Genomic DNA, 18,574 nt, shown 5'->3' on the forward strand with positions numbered 1-18,574 from the left:
ATTAAAAGAAAGACCCAAGGTCAGGTACATTTGGTGGATAATTCCACTAAATGGAAAGGTAGGGGGAATTCCAAGAAGAAAGGCAAGTACTTCTATACGAGTCCCTCGCGTGGAGTTGAAGTCAAGGGCATAGAAGGACAAGAAAGTTGGGTTGGTATATTTTCAATTGCAAAAGGCTATCGCTTTAAATGCAAGAAAGATGTAGTCTGTTATTTACGTGTGAAATTGGTACGTCCTCTAGTTAATAAAAATTAAAATAATTATTTTTTGAAAATGTTCGCTTTCAAATACCGTTAGGTATGTTGTTCATGACGTGTCACTTTAATGTTCCATAATCGCTATCCGATTAGAATTTGAAAGAGGTACTGTAATACTTAGGGCATCTCCAATAGGGAGATATAAGGTAAATAGAAGTCATCGGATATAATTTTATGTCCAATGATTTCATTTTAGGTGGCATGTAATTTTAGTTTTGATATTTTTAAATAAAAATATATAAAATAATTATTTTTTAAAAAATACATATTAAAATACAATAATTGTATATTTGTAAAATTATAATGATTAAAATGATTAATCATTATAATCATTATAATCTCCTTTATTGATAAATAAATAAATATTTTATTATATATTTGTAAAATTAAAATGATTAAAATATATATTAAATTAATACAATAATTTTATTAATCAAATCTTAAATTATCTTATTAAAGTTGAATCTATGAGTTGTATTCCAATTTATACCGAGCGGTTTAATCAGTTTACAAACTCAATTAATTTTGAGTTAAGTATTTTGGACTAGTAGTTAAGCATAATAAATTAGTAGATTAGTTATCATATCTTAGCATGCCATGAGACTAGTTAGTTAGGTATAATAAAATAATGGGTTAGTTATCAGGACACTAAATCAAAATGATTTATGCATGCCCCATGGATGTCGTACAATTATAAAGCACTTAGAGAAATAAGAAATAAATTGCTAGAGATATTTTTTTTTGGAAATAATAAAATTATAGAATTTAAATCGCTAAATAGAAAAGTCTTATCTAATATGTTGAGATGGTCTTGATTTGCTTATTCAGGATTGTCAAGATGGAAAGAATGAGATGTTTGGGATGATTAAGTTACTTGTAAGGTTGAGCTGTTGAGTGCCCGACCCGTCCGAGTGCTTGAGCCAATTGTCGAGTGTTGAGTGGACGAAGCTACCGAGTGCTCGAACCAACTAAGTATCGAGTATCGATTGTCGAGTGACATTGTCATACTGACAACCTATTGCCAACTGTTTGATTGTTAAGTGCCTACAACCGACTATCGAGTGTCAACTGCCGAGTGAGAATCTGAATTGAGCTCCGCTGAGATGTGTGTTAGCCATAGTTTCCTTGAAAATATTTATCTTCTTCGACTAGCTGTCTTGATGTCTAATAAATTGAACTGAGCTTGTAGAAACGTCCTGTAGGATCGAAAATAATTTAGATATCTCCACAATGATATGATATTGTCCACTTTGGGCCTAAATCCTCATAATTTTTCTCTTGGGCTCTACCCAAAAGGTCTCATGCCAATAGAGATATCTTTTCTTTTATAAATCCATGATCTTTCTCATGTGTTTTCAATGTGGGACTATGTTTGCAACCTTGCAACCCCAACACGTCCTAAGTACTCTTAGGCAAAAGTCCTATTGCATTCTAGGCAAGTAGAAAATCCTAGGTGGAAGTGACCCTTGGTCCTAGGGGGAGGTAACCTTAGGTTATGGAAAGTCCTAGCTGTGGCTAGGCAACGAAGTCCTGGTCCGAGGGATTGGGTGAAGTCTTGGCAGATCGAGGACATTGGGCAAAATCCTAAAGTCGAAGAATCTATGTGAAAATTCTGGGGGTCGCGGACACTAGGTGGAACACTGAATGGGTCGAGATTAGACGTTCAGCATGAAATCCTGATGTCTCGGGCGCTGAGTAAAGGTCTAGTCGATCTAGAGGACCGGTCTGACAAAACGTAATTTCTCTTGAGAGGTGTAGGTGAGGGTGTGTTCTCCGTTGAGAGAACAGTATGCGTCGGTTTGACCTAGGATTTTCGAAAAATCTGAAAGTCATAATCGGATAGTCCATGACTGTCAAATAGTTCTATTAATCATTATGTACTGTGCTAACTTTATTTTGCAAGGTATGTTTGGTATTTTGGACTAACGTATCTTGCAGGGAGCGAAAAGGACATAAAAGGCTCGGATAAACATTGTTCAAGGCGTCTCCGAAGGTATTGGAGGTGCCTCGGAAGGGTTGGCCGAAAGCCTACGTGGAGAGGCGTGAAGGCACCTTCCAGGCGCCCTGGAGTTGGGATGGAAGGCGCCTTCCATGTTCTTGAAGGCGCCTTCGAAGAGATAAAATTCATAGAAAGCGGATGTTATCGACGACCGAAACTGTGAGGATAAGATCTGAACTGGAGGCGCCTTCAAGGAGGTTGAAGGCACCTTCAACAGCTTATAAATGTCCTCTTCGAGCAGTGCATCAACAAGAACTTGAATTCTAGTCTACTCTCTTGCACATTGCTCCAAAGACGATCCAATGAAGTCGTAACTCTACTCCGACGACCAGAAGCTCTCAATTTCAACATCGTTATTATCGATATAATTTTCAATTGTAGTGCTTTAATTATAAATATGTTGTATTCATTTTTGTAATATTCCAAATTGATAGTGAATTGCCCAAAGTAAATACTTAACGAGTGTGAATCTTGGAGTAGGAGTCGTCACATGCTGCAAACTAAGTAAAACCAACTTATGTCGTTGTTTCTCTTACTTATTTTTATTCCGCTGCGTTGTTCTCTGTGTTTTGCAAAAGAGTAAAAAAGTCACGAGTGTTATTCCTCCCTCTAACGTATCTCTATCCTACAAATATAACTTGTACCCAATTGCTATCACTAGAAATGACAAAAGTTGCCAAGCTAATCTGGCAGAGAGGTGGAGATTACGCGAGGAAACGTGGATGAAATTTTTTATGTATTTTTTTTCTTCATGCAAAAGGTGGAAATTTCTTATATAAGCTCCGATTCACGATAGTAATAAATTTGTTGATTAATGTTTGAATAAAGGTCATTATTTCCTTCCTCCGCCCAGTTTTAAAACGTCAACAGTCGATCATCAATAGCTAGTCATTTCCATCCGAATAATTATAGATCAATCATTATCGTCCAACCATTTTAGAATAATCATTAATGCGTCCGTTACACTTTTAAGTGGGTAAGAAAAAATTGATTCGGATGAAAAACCGTAAGCTCTCATTCTCTTGGGCAAACTACGAACCTCGTAGGCAAAGCTCGCACATAAGCTTAAGTCCAATCCGAACTTTAGATTTATATCCTTGTGGCATGCACATTCATGTTCACAACATTCATAATTATGATTCCATTTTAATCAACAAACATACCACAAAACTCTTAAACTCTCACACAAATCGGGAGTCTTTTTTTTCATTTCATTTTCATTCACATTTCTAACATAAAATCAGAGGACTAAGATTCGAATCTAAATAGAGATGAATATTAGGAAGGGTCCGCCAGTGTGAATAAATTATATTTCGGATTTATCCTATAGATATATATAGAATAATTAGAAAGAAGGTTATCTACTTTCAAAATTAACTAGAGGATAAAAATTGAATACCAAAATTATTCTTATTTAAAAATTAAAAATTAAAAATTAAAAATTAAAAATGATCCAGGCCTTCCTCCTTGTGTATAGTTGTGTGTTTTACTATTTCTGGCCTCAATCAAGCCCAACCCTCCTGGATCCAGAGATGGATGAATTTCGTGCCACTGTCGCTGCTCCCACAGTTCTTCACAATTCGCCATGGCTTTATCCCTTTCATGCATTCATTCATTCATTCATTCATTGATTTCAGTAAAGGACACGGCCTTTCCGGCCCCATGTGGTGCGATGAGCTCTGTGACAAAAACCAGTGCTTCTTCACTCGAACAACTCGCTTTACTCTGAAGAAGCTAGCGACCGACGAGCAAGCACAAGCAGTCGTTCTCCTCGATGAATGCCCGCCCAGAATCGCAAGCTGAAGCTGGCTTTTGAGATCGCCCGTCACTGAGCTACTCACTGCAACCAGAGCTTCGATCTTCATGCTAGCTAGTTGGAAGCTGAGAATGATCGATTTCTCTCTCTCTCTCCTTTCGTCCCTGTTTTTCATCTTTTGATGCTCTAACCCGGGTGGGTGGTTGATCTCGGAATGGAATATCCTTCGATCTTGGCTTCATCACCGGAGTGGTCCTTGGTTTGGTTTTGGAAGGGAGCCGAAATTTATGAGCGTTTTTAATGTTCCTCCATATGATTCTGCCTTAATCTGAGCGACATTTGTCAGAGTAAGTCGCCATAATTACCTTCCTTTCTTTCCCAATTTCTCAGCAATTCTCATGCTTTCGCCCCGCAGCCGGTTAGGGTTTGGCGAGCAGTTCGCTGCCATGGTGTAGTGCTGAAGAAGAAGAAGAAGGAGGAGAAGAAGAAGAAGAAGAATAAGAAGAAGAAGAGATGAGAGCTCTGGGCTGTTTGGGCATTGCCTTGAGCCTTCTGTCGGGTTGCATTTTGTTGGCCATCGTGGCGGAGCTGTACTACTTCTTTTGGTGGAAGAAGAGAGTGGCGGAGAGGGACTCGGAGGTGGATGCCCACGCCAGCCCGGTCAGGGATCTCCTGCAGCTATTTAATTGGAAGAAACCATGTCCGCCGCCGGCGGACGGCGGCGCGCCTCGCTCCGAGGACTTGCTCCTGAAGCTTTCAGAGGAAGAGGACGACGCCGCGGAGGAGGAGGAGGAGGAGGAGCTGATGATGACTCTGGCGGCTCCTCAGAGATCGCTCTTCACCATCACGGAGGAGACGCAGGAAGATCTGGAGGCGGCGGGAGGCAGCCGCAGAGTGAGGAAAAGCAGGGCCGGCTCCAATGGCATGAGCTTGAGGGATTGGCTTCAGTCAGCAGAAAGTCCAGTCCTGACGCCTCTCTCCTCGCCTCCTTTCTTCTCTCCGCCGACGGGATGCTACAATCTGAACGGCGTCAATCCACTGTTTGAACCCTCCTGGGAAGACGACTCCGGCTGGCTGTGGCCGTCCCCGCCTCCGAAGCTGAAGTTCCTCATGGCGGCCGAGGCAAAGCTGCACAAGAAGACGCTGATGGAAGAAGCAGTCAAGGGAGCACAGTAATCCATTACGACCTTTCCTTGGAAGACAGCAAACGCCATTATCTTCCTTGAATTATTAGACAGATGCTGTAGATGGGAACAATATTAGATCATACACCAATTCATCTTCTTGCATCAGTTCATGTTGTTGCTCTTCTTAGAAAGAAAGATAGAAAGAAAGAAAGAAAGAAGGGCGTGCAGTCAGTCGTCTTGAGGATTGGATTTCCAAACACAGTCTTCTTCTTCTTCTTCTTGGAAGCATGTTTAAGGTCTTGTCATTTAGGGATTGACAGAGGCAACATGTTTAAGGTTGGAAGCATGTTTCTGTACTTGCAGCTTAGTGTGCCTGTAGACAGCGCTCAGGGTTTGTTCAAGGCAAAATCCATTCATAATAATTTCTAAAAGAAAGGAATCAGATAGATGCGTTCGTGATCAAATTTGGTGTTCGATTTAATAAAAATTTATTTATGCTCATTCAATATATACAAAATTAATTAAATGAATAAGCGTGAACAAACAAACAAACAAAATTAAGCTGGCTAGCCAACTCAGACAAGCTTAAAAATATTGAGTCTAAGTTTGAACACATGTTTTACTTAGCTTAGCTTGTTTACCTTATCCAACAAACTTAAACAACACATAACTTCACTCGACTTTGCTGCCTCATTATGAGTGACAGGGAAAGAAATTGCGTCTGTCTAGCTGTTCTTCACTGTATACTGATGTTAGTGAACCAATAACCAGAAAAATCTGGAAAAATTGTTTATTTTCTCAAGAAAAATGCAGTCTCGTTGGTTGCAATTGAGATGGTAGGGCACAAGATTACAAGAAGACACCAGGCTGTATAAGGGTAGAGGTCATGTGAACCAGGTCATCATCTTTCTCATCCATTTATTTCCGGTTTATTATTAATGCGAACTCTGATATGGAAATACTCTCATTTCCTCAAAATGAAGCATAATGCTCTGATGAGAGGGGAGGTTCTTGGCAAATCTTTGGTTTTGAAAACTCTCAATCAAAAAAAAATTGCCCCTTTAGTTTTGATTGACTTTTTTTTTTATCATTTTAAACAAATGAGGGTAGTATTGAATTTGCAAAATTAAATTGAGATCTATATGTTAAAATTGATTTGAGTTGAGATTATTTGATTTGGTCCACCATTTGATTTGTTAGACTCTTAGGAGTCTATTATGGTTTTATAGTTTAAATTAATTTTAGCAAAAGAATTAAAAGGGTACTCATTCCACTCATAATGTTATTTTGGAGCAATTTTGATCAAAATTGTTCTACCTTGGAGATATATTGTTCCGCTGACAAAAATGGTTTTGGTTAAAATAATTCTAAAGTGGAGTATAAAAAGTTATTTTGGATATTGATGGTAACGTAAATTTACATGCAGTCCCCAATCATAAGCTCAACTTTGCATGTAGTCCCTATTGACTAAAATCTTTATTTCCACTCCCTAGTTCAAAATAATAGATACTAATTTACCTAATTATCCCTGATATTTTTAGGTATAAAAAGTTTAAAAATGAGTATAATTTTTTTTAAATTCAGCACATTAAATTAGAATTCAGTATATTTTCTATTAAATTGAGCACGACTCTTTTTCCACTTTAATTAGATGAAAAATATATTAGATTTTCTTTAAATGATACTCAATTAGATAGAAAATATACTAGATTTTTTTTTAATTGTGCTGAATTTAGAAAGAATTATATTAAGTAGGAAAAAAGGCATGTTCAATTTGATAGAAAATATATTGGAATCTAGTTTAAAGTGCCGAATTTAAGAGAAATTATACTAATTTTTTAGATTTTTTATACCTAAAAAATATGATGGACTACTTTTGATAGAAATATACTGGATTCTTGTTTAAAGTGCTGAATTTTGATAGAAATATACTGAATTTTAGTTTAAAGGGCTGAATTTAAGAGGAATTATATTCATTTTTAGGCTTTTTTACCTAAAAAATCTGAAGGGCAATTAGGTAATGATATTTACATGAGGGAGTTGAAACAAATGAAACTTTGCATGCAGGGAGTGAAAACAAAGTTTTTTAGACATAGGGACTGCATGCAAAGTTAAAGTTATAATTGGGGATTTTTCTCTAATTTACCGTTGATGGTATCTAGATTATTTCCCGGGCACTTTGATTGGATAATCAAATACTAGCTTATCTTGCATCTTGCCTCAGTGCACTGATACCAGATCCCCAAACACTCTGGTTCAATTCTCGAGCACTAAATGTTCCCCAAGCACTCGGACATTGTGCTTGGATATTGGATCTTTTGAAAGCCCGTGCTTACGGCTAAGATATCAGATCTCTTGAACACCCAAGCTTAGGGCATCTCCAATCGTTAAAGCTTTGAATGAACTTTTTTTAGGATTCTAACATGCCACATCAACATTATAAAAACTCATTAAAATATTTCCAATGGTTAAAACTCTAAGTAAGCTTTTTTTTAATTCTCTCCACATGTAGTTGCATGGCTTCATACATATTACATCAATTTTAATACAAATATACTATTCTCTCCCTAATTAAAAAAAAACATGCATACAATTTTTTTCATTTAATATCTTTATATAGTTTTTATTTGATATTTTAATTAATTATAATCTTTAATTTAATGTATTTATAATTAGCAATTAATAAATTAATTAATTTTTAATTTTTAATTTAATATAATTTATCATTTTATTTAATATTTAATTATTTTATAAATTTAATTTAATTATAGTTATTTGTATATTTTTTTAACTTATCTCAAATATATTTATTTTTAAAAGAAAAAAATATAATCTTAATTATTACTAATTATTTATAAACTGAAACATTATAATTAGCTCATCAAATAATTTATTTTTTAATTATTTAAAAAGGGACAATCATGTACATTAATTATTGGCTCCACCTTCAAGAGAAAAAGCAGGTTTGAAAACTCAAACCTGCTCTTGAATTAAAAACCCCCCAAACCTCACCTACACAATCATAAAAGATTTTTTAATGAGGTTTTTAAATTTTACAAACCTTTGACAAAGCTTGCATTGGAGATGCTCTTAGACCTCAAATATCAGATCTCCTGAGCGCTCAAATATCAATTAAATACTCAGACTTAGTGCTTAGATTTTGATTTCCTCGGGCACCCAGATTTAGTGCTCATATACTGCCTTTCTCGAGCATCCAGACTTGGTGCTTAGATATTAACTTCTTTGAGCACACTGATTCAGTACTTAGATATTGGCTTCCTGAGCATCATTGTTTCTTGCTTAGAGATTGGCATTTCTGAGCATCGACGTAATCAAGTACTCGTCTTTGACTCATGGTATCCTACGTAGAGATTCCAGTTTTCAGATCGGTTCCCTCGGTACCTTCAGAGGAATATGTGGCATTTTATTAATAGAGAGGCAACTAAAGGTTGTCGGATATGGTTCCTTATCGCTTTCAGAGGATAACAAGGTGACTGGTGTATGGAGAAGCCTTTAACGGTTGTCAGATTTGGTTTCTTTATCGACCTTTACGAGGAGGACAGAAGAGTGTGTAGCGTCTGGCGTGGAGATACTCTTCCACAGTGGTGTAGCCACATGGGGAGGGGAAGGTGCGCCACCCCCGCTAGATTTTTTTTTAAAAAAATAACACTGTATACTTATAAAGCCTTCACTGTTACTTTGACGGGTTGATTCACCATTGTTCATCGTTGAAAAACTTAAGGAATATCCTGACTTAAAATATTAAATTTTAAATTTTAAAAATAAAATATATAATAATAAATGGATGAATTAATCATAGAACACGAAGTTAGAGCGCTAAATTAAAATAGGATAGGATTCAAACTAAATCCAACAGGTAAGTGCAGAGAAAAGGATTACATAGGTTCAAACAGGAATTGATTTGATCAAGTTATGATAAACCAAGTTTAAGGTTTAAATGAGTTCGATCGATTTAAAATGAATTATGATATGTTTTAAGAGAACCTTCTCTTTCATTTTTTTTCTCCCTTTTCTCCCTACGCATGTTGCTGCCTCGTCGTGTCGTACACCACTATCATGACTTCGCCCATCCCTCTTTTTTTTCCCCTTCTTCTTTCCCATTTTCTTCTTTTCCTTCTTTTCTCCGACAACAGTAAAACTATAATTTTTTCCTCTCCTCTTATCAAGCACAATAACTCTATTTTCTTCTCCTTTCTCTTTTCAAACAAGCAAGAAATGCAACATCAAATGTTGCCCTCTTCCAACAACAAGAGCAACCCTCAGTCCTCACATCTTCTTTATCTTCTTGTGAGTTTTGTTGGCACCATAAGAATAGCCCTGTTTTATCTTACTTTGCTCACTTTGTGTCGTTGATGAGCTCACTGAAACTAGTCGAGGTTGGTAATGAAGAAGGTAAAGCTCTCCTCTTTTGCTTCTTCCTCCCTATCTTCTCTTGTATGTTTTTCTCAAAAGCAATTAGAACTGTAAATGAATCAAGCGTTCATGAACAAGCTTGGTGTTCGGCTTGGTAAGAGCTTATTTATATTCGTTTAATATATACAAGATTAATTAAACAAACAAGCTTGAACAGCTTGTTAAACTAAATAAACAAGCTTGAACATATATGTGTTCAGCTCGTTAACGTTCGTGAACAATGTTTGTGAGCAATATTCGTGAACAATGTTCATGAACCATTTTCATTAATAAAACTCTTTTCAATATGCTAAGTAAATAATAAAATAAGATAAAATAAACAGTTAGAAATGAGGAGCTAAGCCCCGTATACCTAGACGACATTTGGGTCGTTTGGGTTTGTCTTTTATATCTTGGCATTAAGTAGAACAATAAGTCCTCTTAGTCCGACTGGTCCTTAGGGTCGGCCGACTGTATACAGAAAGATTTGTACCCAAAGAATGGGGAACTAAGTCCCTTAAATTTGACCTGCTACTAGGCTGACATGCTTTATGCTGAGAACCATAACGCTAGTCCTTGTCAAGCCCTCAATTACGACAAAAGGTGATGCCTCATCCCAAGTGCCCTTCCATGTTCGTTCCAAGATATTTGGAAGTGAAGTAAATCATGGTGATCGAACAACGTCTCTTTAAATGAGAGGAATTTTATTTCTCAGGGGATTATTTTTTCAAGGATTCGATCTCTGCTCTCTTGTAGTAATCTATCACCTGAGTATCAATTTGGTTATGCCCGTGGGGGGCCTATCAAGTCCTTAATGATCCTGTATTTTTTTTAGAAAAATGATTTGTAGAAGGAAAAACCTCAAGCAAAAGCTCAATGATAAATATATAAAATGATAGTCCCACAAAAGTGAAAATGAGATTTTATGTGTCCATCACTAAACTTTTCCCTGAGATTTTATTCCTATGTGTATCATTATTCTTTTTTTTAATTGACATCAGATATTCAATTCTTCGAACTGACTAATTTTAGGGTGACCAGACCGGTCCCATAGAAGTTTTTCACCGACCATCAAGGTAAATTAGGAATCACTAATAGAGACTCGTCTAGATAATCACCATTCTTAGGCCTACTTTTAACTAGATAGAATTTTTTTTTATAATGTGTCATAATTAAGAGTCAAATTTTATATTCCTTGTTAAAATTTAGATATTAGAGTAAGATTCCAATTTATTTGATTTACTACCATTCAATGTGCAAAACAAGTCCACCTTTCTCTGATGAGATACATTTTTCTTATTGGAAATATCAATAGAAAAAAGTGTTACATTTATATTAGTTGTCACATTCAAATACGTTTTTTTCTTCTATGGGTTAACATTTTCTTCCTTGTTATTAATAGTCTCTGGCTGTTTTTTTTATCATCGTATTAATGAAATGATGTATCAAACACAAGGAAAATAATAATTACAATTTTGAATAAAATTAATATAATTAACTTCTAATTACAATTTTAGTGATTTAAATGATGTTTCTTAACTTGGAACTCGGAAGATTATTTCAGCAACTAAATTTTGGAAAAAGTTTTATTAATAATAATAATAAAGAAAAAAATTATTAAAAAAATAAAGAAAGAAAAATTGATCTCACAAGACTTGTGGTATTTTCTAAGTAATAATGATGGCCGAGTCACTGTATTTTTTTGGATTTACTTAGTTTTAAAATTTATTTGATGAGTTGAATATGGGGTTGGACTATCTAATCTAAATTTAATCAGATTATAAAATAATAATAATAATAATAATATACAATTCCAAATATTATTTATTATTTAGTCAATTTAGTTATGAAAAAATATATGGAGAGAGAGAGAGTAAAAAACAATTCCAAATATTATTTATTATCACCTAAACACGGTTTTTGTAAGAAAAACCCTCCCGAATTATATCTAACTAGATTGTGCAAACATATATATTCTTTTATATATCTTCATCACGTAAAGATTTTGCAATCCAATTCAGATCTCAATCGGAGTTTGAATATCATATATAACTAACTTAGATTTTGCAATCCAATTCAGATCTCAATCGGAGTTTGAATGCCATATATAACTAACTTAGATTTTGCAATCCAATTCAGATCTCAATCGGAGTTTGAATACCATATATAACTAACTTAGATTTTGCAATCCAATTCAGATCTCAATCGGAGTTTGAATACTATATATAACTAGCTAACTTGTCTCGGGATGGTTTGTTCTTGAAGGAAAGAGAATTTGGGGGTGGCGATGAAGAAGACGAGCAGAGGCCGTCAAAGGATCGCGATGGAGGCGATTGAGAATGCGGCTGCGCGGCAGGTGTGCTTCTCCAATCGCCGCGCCGGCGTGTTCAAGAAGGCAGCAGAGCTCTCCGTCCTTTGCGGCGCCGAGCTCGCCGTCCTCGCCTTCTCCCCCAGCGGCAAGCCCTTCTCCTTCGGACACCCCTCCGTCGACTCCGTGTTCGCCCGCTTCCTCTCCGCCTGGCCTGCTCCCCCTCGGCACCACCTCCTCGCTGGGGCCCTGGTTCAGGCGCTCGGCCAGCAGGAGTCGCAGCTCGCGGAGCTGCTCGAGGCGGAGAGGAGGAGGAAGGCCGTGCTCGAGGCGGCGATTTTCCGGCCTTGGGGCACCGTGGCGGACCCGCTGGACGCCGACGTCGAGGCGCTCGGGATGCCGGAGCTCGGCCTGCTGCAGAGAGCGCTGGAGTGGGTGCGGGAGGAGGCGGCGGGCAGGGCGGAGCAACTGGCCTTCTAGGCTTTGCAGCCGTCGAACGTGGCGGTCAACGAGGGGGCGGTGGCTCCAAATTTGTTGGAATTTGGCTATGGCTTCTAGTGTTTAATTAACCACTTAATCTTGGTTATGGTTTTTAATAGTTTCTACATATGAAAGTCATTTGTAAGTTTTTTTTAAAAACTAAGTTAGATTGTTCCAACTTCATCTCATTAATCATAAAGATAGATGACCATCAAGGTTCGTTCTGATCGGAAAAATAAAGCAATTAGCATTCTTCGCTTGATAGTATTAATATATATACATCGATGAACACGAAATTAAAAGCAGTAGCTACGATGACCGGCCCTCGACAACTTTAGCCAAGTTTACATCGTATTGTAGGAACCAAACTGATCTACTCGTGTGACAACTTAACACTGTCAAAATTTACTAGTACTTGAAAGTTTAGGTAAATTATTAGAGTACTCATAAAATTAAATTTAAAATTAAATAATGAAATCATAAAATTTTACATCATACTTTAAATCAATTTTAAAAGTAACATGATATATATTATTTTTAATTGATAATTAAATATTTTAATCTAAATTATAATATAAATTTATATAAAAAATATTTTCATTCATATAATCATAAATTACTTGTAATTTTAAACTTTTAAACAATAAAATATTTACCATGAAAATACAAGTGCAAATCTAAATCCGTCCAAAAATGACATCGTTTTGTCTAAAATAATTCTTTTTTTATTAATGATACAAAATTAATAAAATTATCTTAAAAATTATATTTTTACAAGATAGAGATATAAGGAATTATAGTAAATGTCCTCTCACTGGCAAGTAAAAAAAAATAATAAATTCAATCAGTCTCATTAATTATTTTTTAAGACGACTGATTTGATTCCATAAAAATTTTTCATCGACTATCAAAGTTGATTGACCTCACATGAAAAAACAAACACTCTACTTATGCATTTATCAAAGTATAAGAGATAATGTTAAAATGTGGATCCTTACACAATAATAATTCTATCAAGAAACAATCCCAAGATGAGTAACTCTTGTTAATCAAAATGGTGTACAGAATTCTGTTTACAAGAAGATCAGCCGTTTCGTCAAATGGTCCACAGATAAATCATCCTCACTGATTTAACGGTTATCTTGACTGTTCTTTTAGGTATATTATATTCATATATAATGTACGTATCAAAGTAAAACAAAAGTCAGGATGGCCGAGTGGTCTAAGGCGCCAGACTCAAGTTCTGGTCCTCTAACGAGGGCGTGGGTTCAAATCCCACTTCTGACATTATTTAATTTATTAATTTTCTTTTTACAAGCAGAGCGATCTCGATCAGGTCCACGCATTGCAACCCTAAATCTATGTTCGTTGCCTGCAGCATCATTAATTTGGACACAAGTAAGTCTTAGCCTTTTTAGATAACCTAGAACATTTCAAGCATTTAAAAGTCTAAAATTATTATTATTATTTTTACTTTAAACGTAGACACGAGTTGATTTACAAATTAATTTTAAACTTTTAAACAACGAAATATTTATCATAAAAAATACAAGTGCAAATCTAAATCCTTCCTAAAATGATATCGTTTTATTTAAAATAGTTCTCTTTTATTAATAATATAAAATCGATAAAATTATTTAAAAATCATGTTTTTATAAGTTTAAATATAATTTTATCATTTTGATCCGATTTTATTTTAATATACGATTTTATCATAATCTCACTCAATTTTTATAAATAAATTTATAATTTTATATGAGTTTACAAGTTATTAACTTGCGATTTTAATAACATCGGTGACACCCATTAGTTTATTACTGACAAATTATGCTGATTCAATTGAGGTCAGATTATGTTGGTCAAAATTAAAGAGTCTTCAGTATCAACTCTCATTTACTGGTGGTAAAAAGTGAATTGTCGGTTTGACCGTCCGACCTCCACGTTTGACCTTCCTAGACAATAGCATACAGGGTGCGTCATCTCTCAATCTAGAAAAGTAATAGGATTTGATTGCTGATCAAGATAATTGTGTGACGCTAACGTCTGTATCGATTTCTATTTTCAACATGCCTTATTGAGCTTTCTCTAAACACTAGATAGTATATTAAAAAATAAATGGATACTCAGAAATATCATCCGAGATTTGAAACCTTCAGTTAGTATTATCTCATACGCTAGTCGTTAGTCAACTAGACTATTATAGTTGATTAGATGGATTTTTGATCTGATCCATCTAATTAGTAATTCAAACTTAAAATTTTAAATTTTTTTATAATATTTTTATTTTCTAATGAGCTTGTGCGCTAGTCCACTTAATCCATAATGCACCTTGAATTAAGTTGGATTGAGAATTTCTCAACCCATTCCACCCTACTAGATGATGATTTTTGATGGACAAGTTCGTCCCGCTCGGAGCTGGCCCGATAGCCATAGTGCAAAGGATTATTTTTTTTTTACAAATTCAAAATAATTTTATGGCCTTCAGAAATACTGACGACTATCGCACGATTTAAGTAAGTGCAATGGCAAAAGCTTTCGTAATGTTGTCGTTAATGAAGTTTAAAATAAATATTATTTTAATTTTTTAGTTCAAATGAATCGCAAAAGATAAAGCTAACTAACGGGTTAGAGACAATGGCTGCATGCAATTGCATAAGTTTTAGCATGAACTCAATTGATTGGAACTATTTTTAGTCGATTAAAACAAGATAAAAGAGAGCCATTAGAAGCTTACTTATAAAAGCCTTAGAGATTGTTTGAGTGGTCAAGGGAGCACAAAATTTATTGAGATTTTGTTGCAACCAAATGCTCAAGTAAAAGATCACTTCAAGGGCTTGAAATCTAAGAATACAAGCTCTTTGTAATTAATCTCTTCTCTTTAGCTATTCATTTTACTTTTTATTGAGAAGTGAACTACTTTTAGATATCTAAAAAGTTTGAGACAATAGTTTGAAATCTCGAGCCATGTACACGTGATCATCTTTTGACTGAAATGATATTGTTTTAATATCCCTGTTAGTGGCAAATTAGAGATGGAAAGAGGAATATTTGAAAAAGAAAAGGATAAACAACTCTACATTTATGTTTTCCATTTGAAATGCTATCATTTTGATATTGTTTAGAGATATATTATAAAAAAAACAGCATTTTCATAATTTTAATATGCTAATGAGAATTGAGGGTTGACGTGAAATATTATAGCAAAATGTAATTAGGTTCATTTAAGATATTTTCATAGTTCGCCCTTAAATTATATATATAAAAAATAAATTATAAGATTAATTTATAATTGGCTGTCAAGTGGTTAGTTAGTGGAAATTTTTTTTCTCAAGGATATACATGTTGGTTAGTCATAGGAAAATCGTACATGTTTCATTGTACAAAAATTTTGTACAAGTGTCGAATCTTTCCTTAAATAACCTATTGTGTTCTTTAGAAGTTAAATTAAGAATCGCAGACGGAACTTAATATCATTGATTCCAAATTTAACTTATTTGTTCTTGATGGTTTAGATTTGAATTGTAAGCGGAACTTAACACTATTGATCCAAATCCACCTATGTTATTAATTCCATTAAATATTAATTTCCAAAATTGACTTCTAGGAATGCATGGCGAGGCACATGACCTTCTTGGATATGGGAGCAACCACCACCGCCTAGACAAAGCATTTTAAGGAAAACTAATATTTAATTTCCTTAAATAACTCTAGGTTAACCAAAAAGAACAATCGAATCACAAATTCAAAAAATAAAGAAAACACAAACTCAAAAAATAAATTCGAAAAACTAGATCTAATGCCTCTTGTGTTTGGAATTCATACAAAGAAAAATAACTAGCATGATGCGGAAAACAATTGCTAATTATACCTTCTCTTTGTATACTAATAACCTCGAGATCTTCTGTTGTATTCCTCGTCTCGTCTTGGACGTCGTGTGGGCGACGATCCTCCAAGATGAACAACACCCAAAGACTTCTTCCTCCTCCTCTAGAATTTGGCCACCACCACCACCAAGGAGCAAGAGAGAGCAAGGGAAAAAGAAAGGGGAAAGAATCGGCCACCATGAGAGAGCACAAGCAAGAGGTTAGAATTAAATACTTTCTTCTTCTTCTTCTTCTCCTTCTTGTATCCGGCCACTTAAAGGAACCACAAGCAATATGTGGCCGGCCCTAGCATGATAAAGAGCTAGGGGCCGACCCTAAGGAGGAGACTAGAGAGAAGAGAGAAAAAGAATTAATTCACCCATGAAGCCTCTCCTCCCCTTCTTTTATAATACTTGCCCAAGGCAAATAAGGAAAGAATTTTACAAAAATTAAAATCTTCCTCTTATTTTTCCTTTTCCCTTTTATTTTTCCTTTTCTTTCCTCTTGATTGAATCAATCACCAATCATAGATTGGTTTTAATTTAATTGGATGATGATTTAATCCTATTGGCCGACCCCTTGCTTGGGCATCAAGCAAGGGTGGTTGACCCCTATAAGGAAGGAAAAGATATCTTTTGTAAAAAATTTATAAACTCTTATAAAATTTTACAAACTCTCTTTTAATTTCTTAAAGTGGATGTTAAAAGGAAAGTTTTAAAATTTAAAACTTCTCTTCTAAAAATTTCCTTTTTTAACATGTTTACTAAAATTTAAATTTTAAAACTTCTCTTCCTTTTTCTAAAACCATGAGGATGGTTAAAAAAGGAAAGTTTTAAAACTTTTAAATTTTCTTTTAAAACATGTGGCCCAATTCAAATAAGAAAATTTTTTAAATTTTAAATATCTCTTTTAAAACTTGTAGTTTTCTACAAAGAGAAGATTTTAAAAATTCAAAAACACCCCTCCTTGTTTGAATTAATGTGGCTGACCCCCTCTTGCTTGGGCACCAAGCAAGGGGCCGACCCCTTAAGAGGATAATGTGGCCGACCCTTGCTTGGTCACCAAGCATTGGGTCGACCCCCTTCTTGGACATCAAGATGGACTTATATTTAGATGGACTTGAGACTTTAATGAGGCTACAACAGGGACCTAGAGGAGAAATTGGTTTTAGCCTTCCGATGAGCTTGAGTATCCCGTGTTCGCCCCGAACACACAACTCAAGTTCATCGATAATAACTCATTCCACTAGAGAGTTATTATCGCACTACCGCACCAATCCCAAATTACATTATGGGCTCCTTCTTATCATGAGTGTGTTAGTCTCCCTGTGTTTAAGATAATGAATGTCCACTAATTAAATAAGTTACTGACAACTCACTTAATTAATATCTTAGTCCAAGAGTAGTATCACTCAACCTCATCATCATGTTGGACTAAGTCCACCTGCAGGGTTTAACATGACAATTCTTATGAGCTCCTCTTGGGGTCATTCTCAACCTAAATTACTAGGACACAGTTTCCTTCTATAATCAGCAACACACACTATAAGTAATATCATTTCCCAACTTATCGGGCTTATTGACTTATCGAGTTAAATCTCACCCACTGATAAGTCAAAGAAATAAATACTAAATATATGTGTTTGTTATTATATTAGGATTAAGAGCACACACTTCCATAATAACTAAGGTCTAGTTCTTTTATAAAGTCAGTACAAAAAGAACTTACCTAAAATGGTCCTACTCAATACACTTGGAGTATATCAATATAATTTATTAGTTAAGATAAACTAATACTTAATTATACTACGACTACTTCAACGGTTTGTTCCTTTCCATCTTAGTCGCGAGCAACTGTTTATAATTTATAAAGAACCGACAACATGATCTTCTGTGTGTGACACCACACACCATGTTGTCTACTAAATAAATTAATTGAACAAATTACATTTAACAAATAAATGTAGATATTGACCACTGTGATTCTTTATTTCTAAATAAATGTTTATACAAAAGCTAGGTTTTAGTATACACTCTAACAATCTCACACTTATACTAAAAGACTATGCTGTCATATATCCTGTCATATATCTGATTCTCAAACCCTCAACATGCCCATCAAAAGCTCTTGCCTTAGGGGCCTTAGTGAAAAGATCTTCCAGATTATTACTTGATGCAATCTAGGTGGCAACAACTTCTCCTCGTTTATACGATTTCTCGTATTGAGTGGTACTCGCTCTCTATTGTGTTTACTTGCCTTATGGACTTATGGTTTCTTCGAGTTTGCTACTGCACCACTATTATTACAATAAATTGTAATAATTTTTAGGCAAACCAGAAAACATGTCTAAGTCCATCATGAAGTATCTGAG

General features: G+C 35.0%; 2 protein-coding genes and 1 non-coding gene across 3 annotated transcripts; all 3 read left to right on the forward strand.

Moving 5' to 3' along the window:
- The first annotated feature begins 3,865 nt into the window (after positions 1-3,865).
- LOC122047431 lies at positions 3,866-5,570 on the forward strand. Its single transcript, XM_042608734.1, has 2 exons — positions 3,866-4,359; positions 4,428-5,570. The coding sequence occupies exon 2, from the start codon at positions 4,526-4,528 to the stop codon at positions 5,186-5,188; it is 663 nt and encodes a 220-aa protein (XP_042464668.1). The 5' UTR covers positions 3,866-4,359; positions 4,428-4,525; the 3' UTR covers positions 5,189-5,570.
- A 6,269-nt stretch (positions 5,571-11,839) lies between these two features.
- On the forward strand, positions 11,840-12,340 carry LOC122048767 (agamous-like MADS-box protein AGL62). The gene has a single exon (XM_042610291.1). The coding sequence runs from the start codon at positions 11,840-11,842 to the stop codon at positions 12,338-12,340; it is 501 nt and encodes a 166-aa protein (XP_042466225.1).
- Positions 12,341-13,543: 1,203 nt separating this feature from the next.
- On the forward strand, positions 13,544-13,627 carry TRNAL-CAA. The gene has a single exon. It is a non-coding gene; the product is annotated as a tRNA-Leu (tRNA).
- The last annotated feature ends 4,947 nt before the right edge of the window (positions 13,628-18,574 follow it).

Source organism: Zingiber officinale, chromosome 2B, assembly GCF_018446385.1.
Source record: "Zingiber officinale cultivar Zhangliang chromosome 2B, Zo_v1.1, whole genome shotgun sequence".
NCBI lineage: Eukaryota > Viridiplantae > Streptophyta > Magnoliopsida > Zingiberales > Zingiberaceae > Zingiber > Zingiber officinale.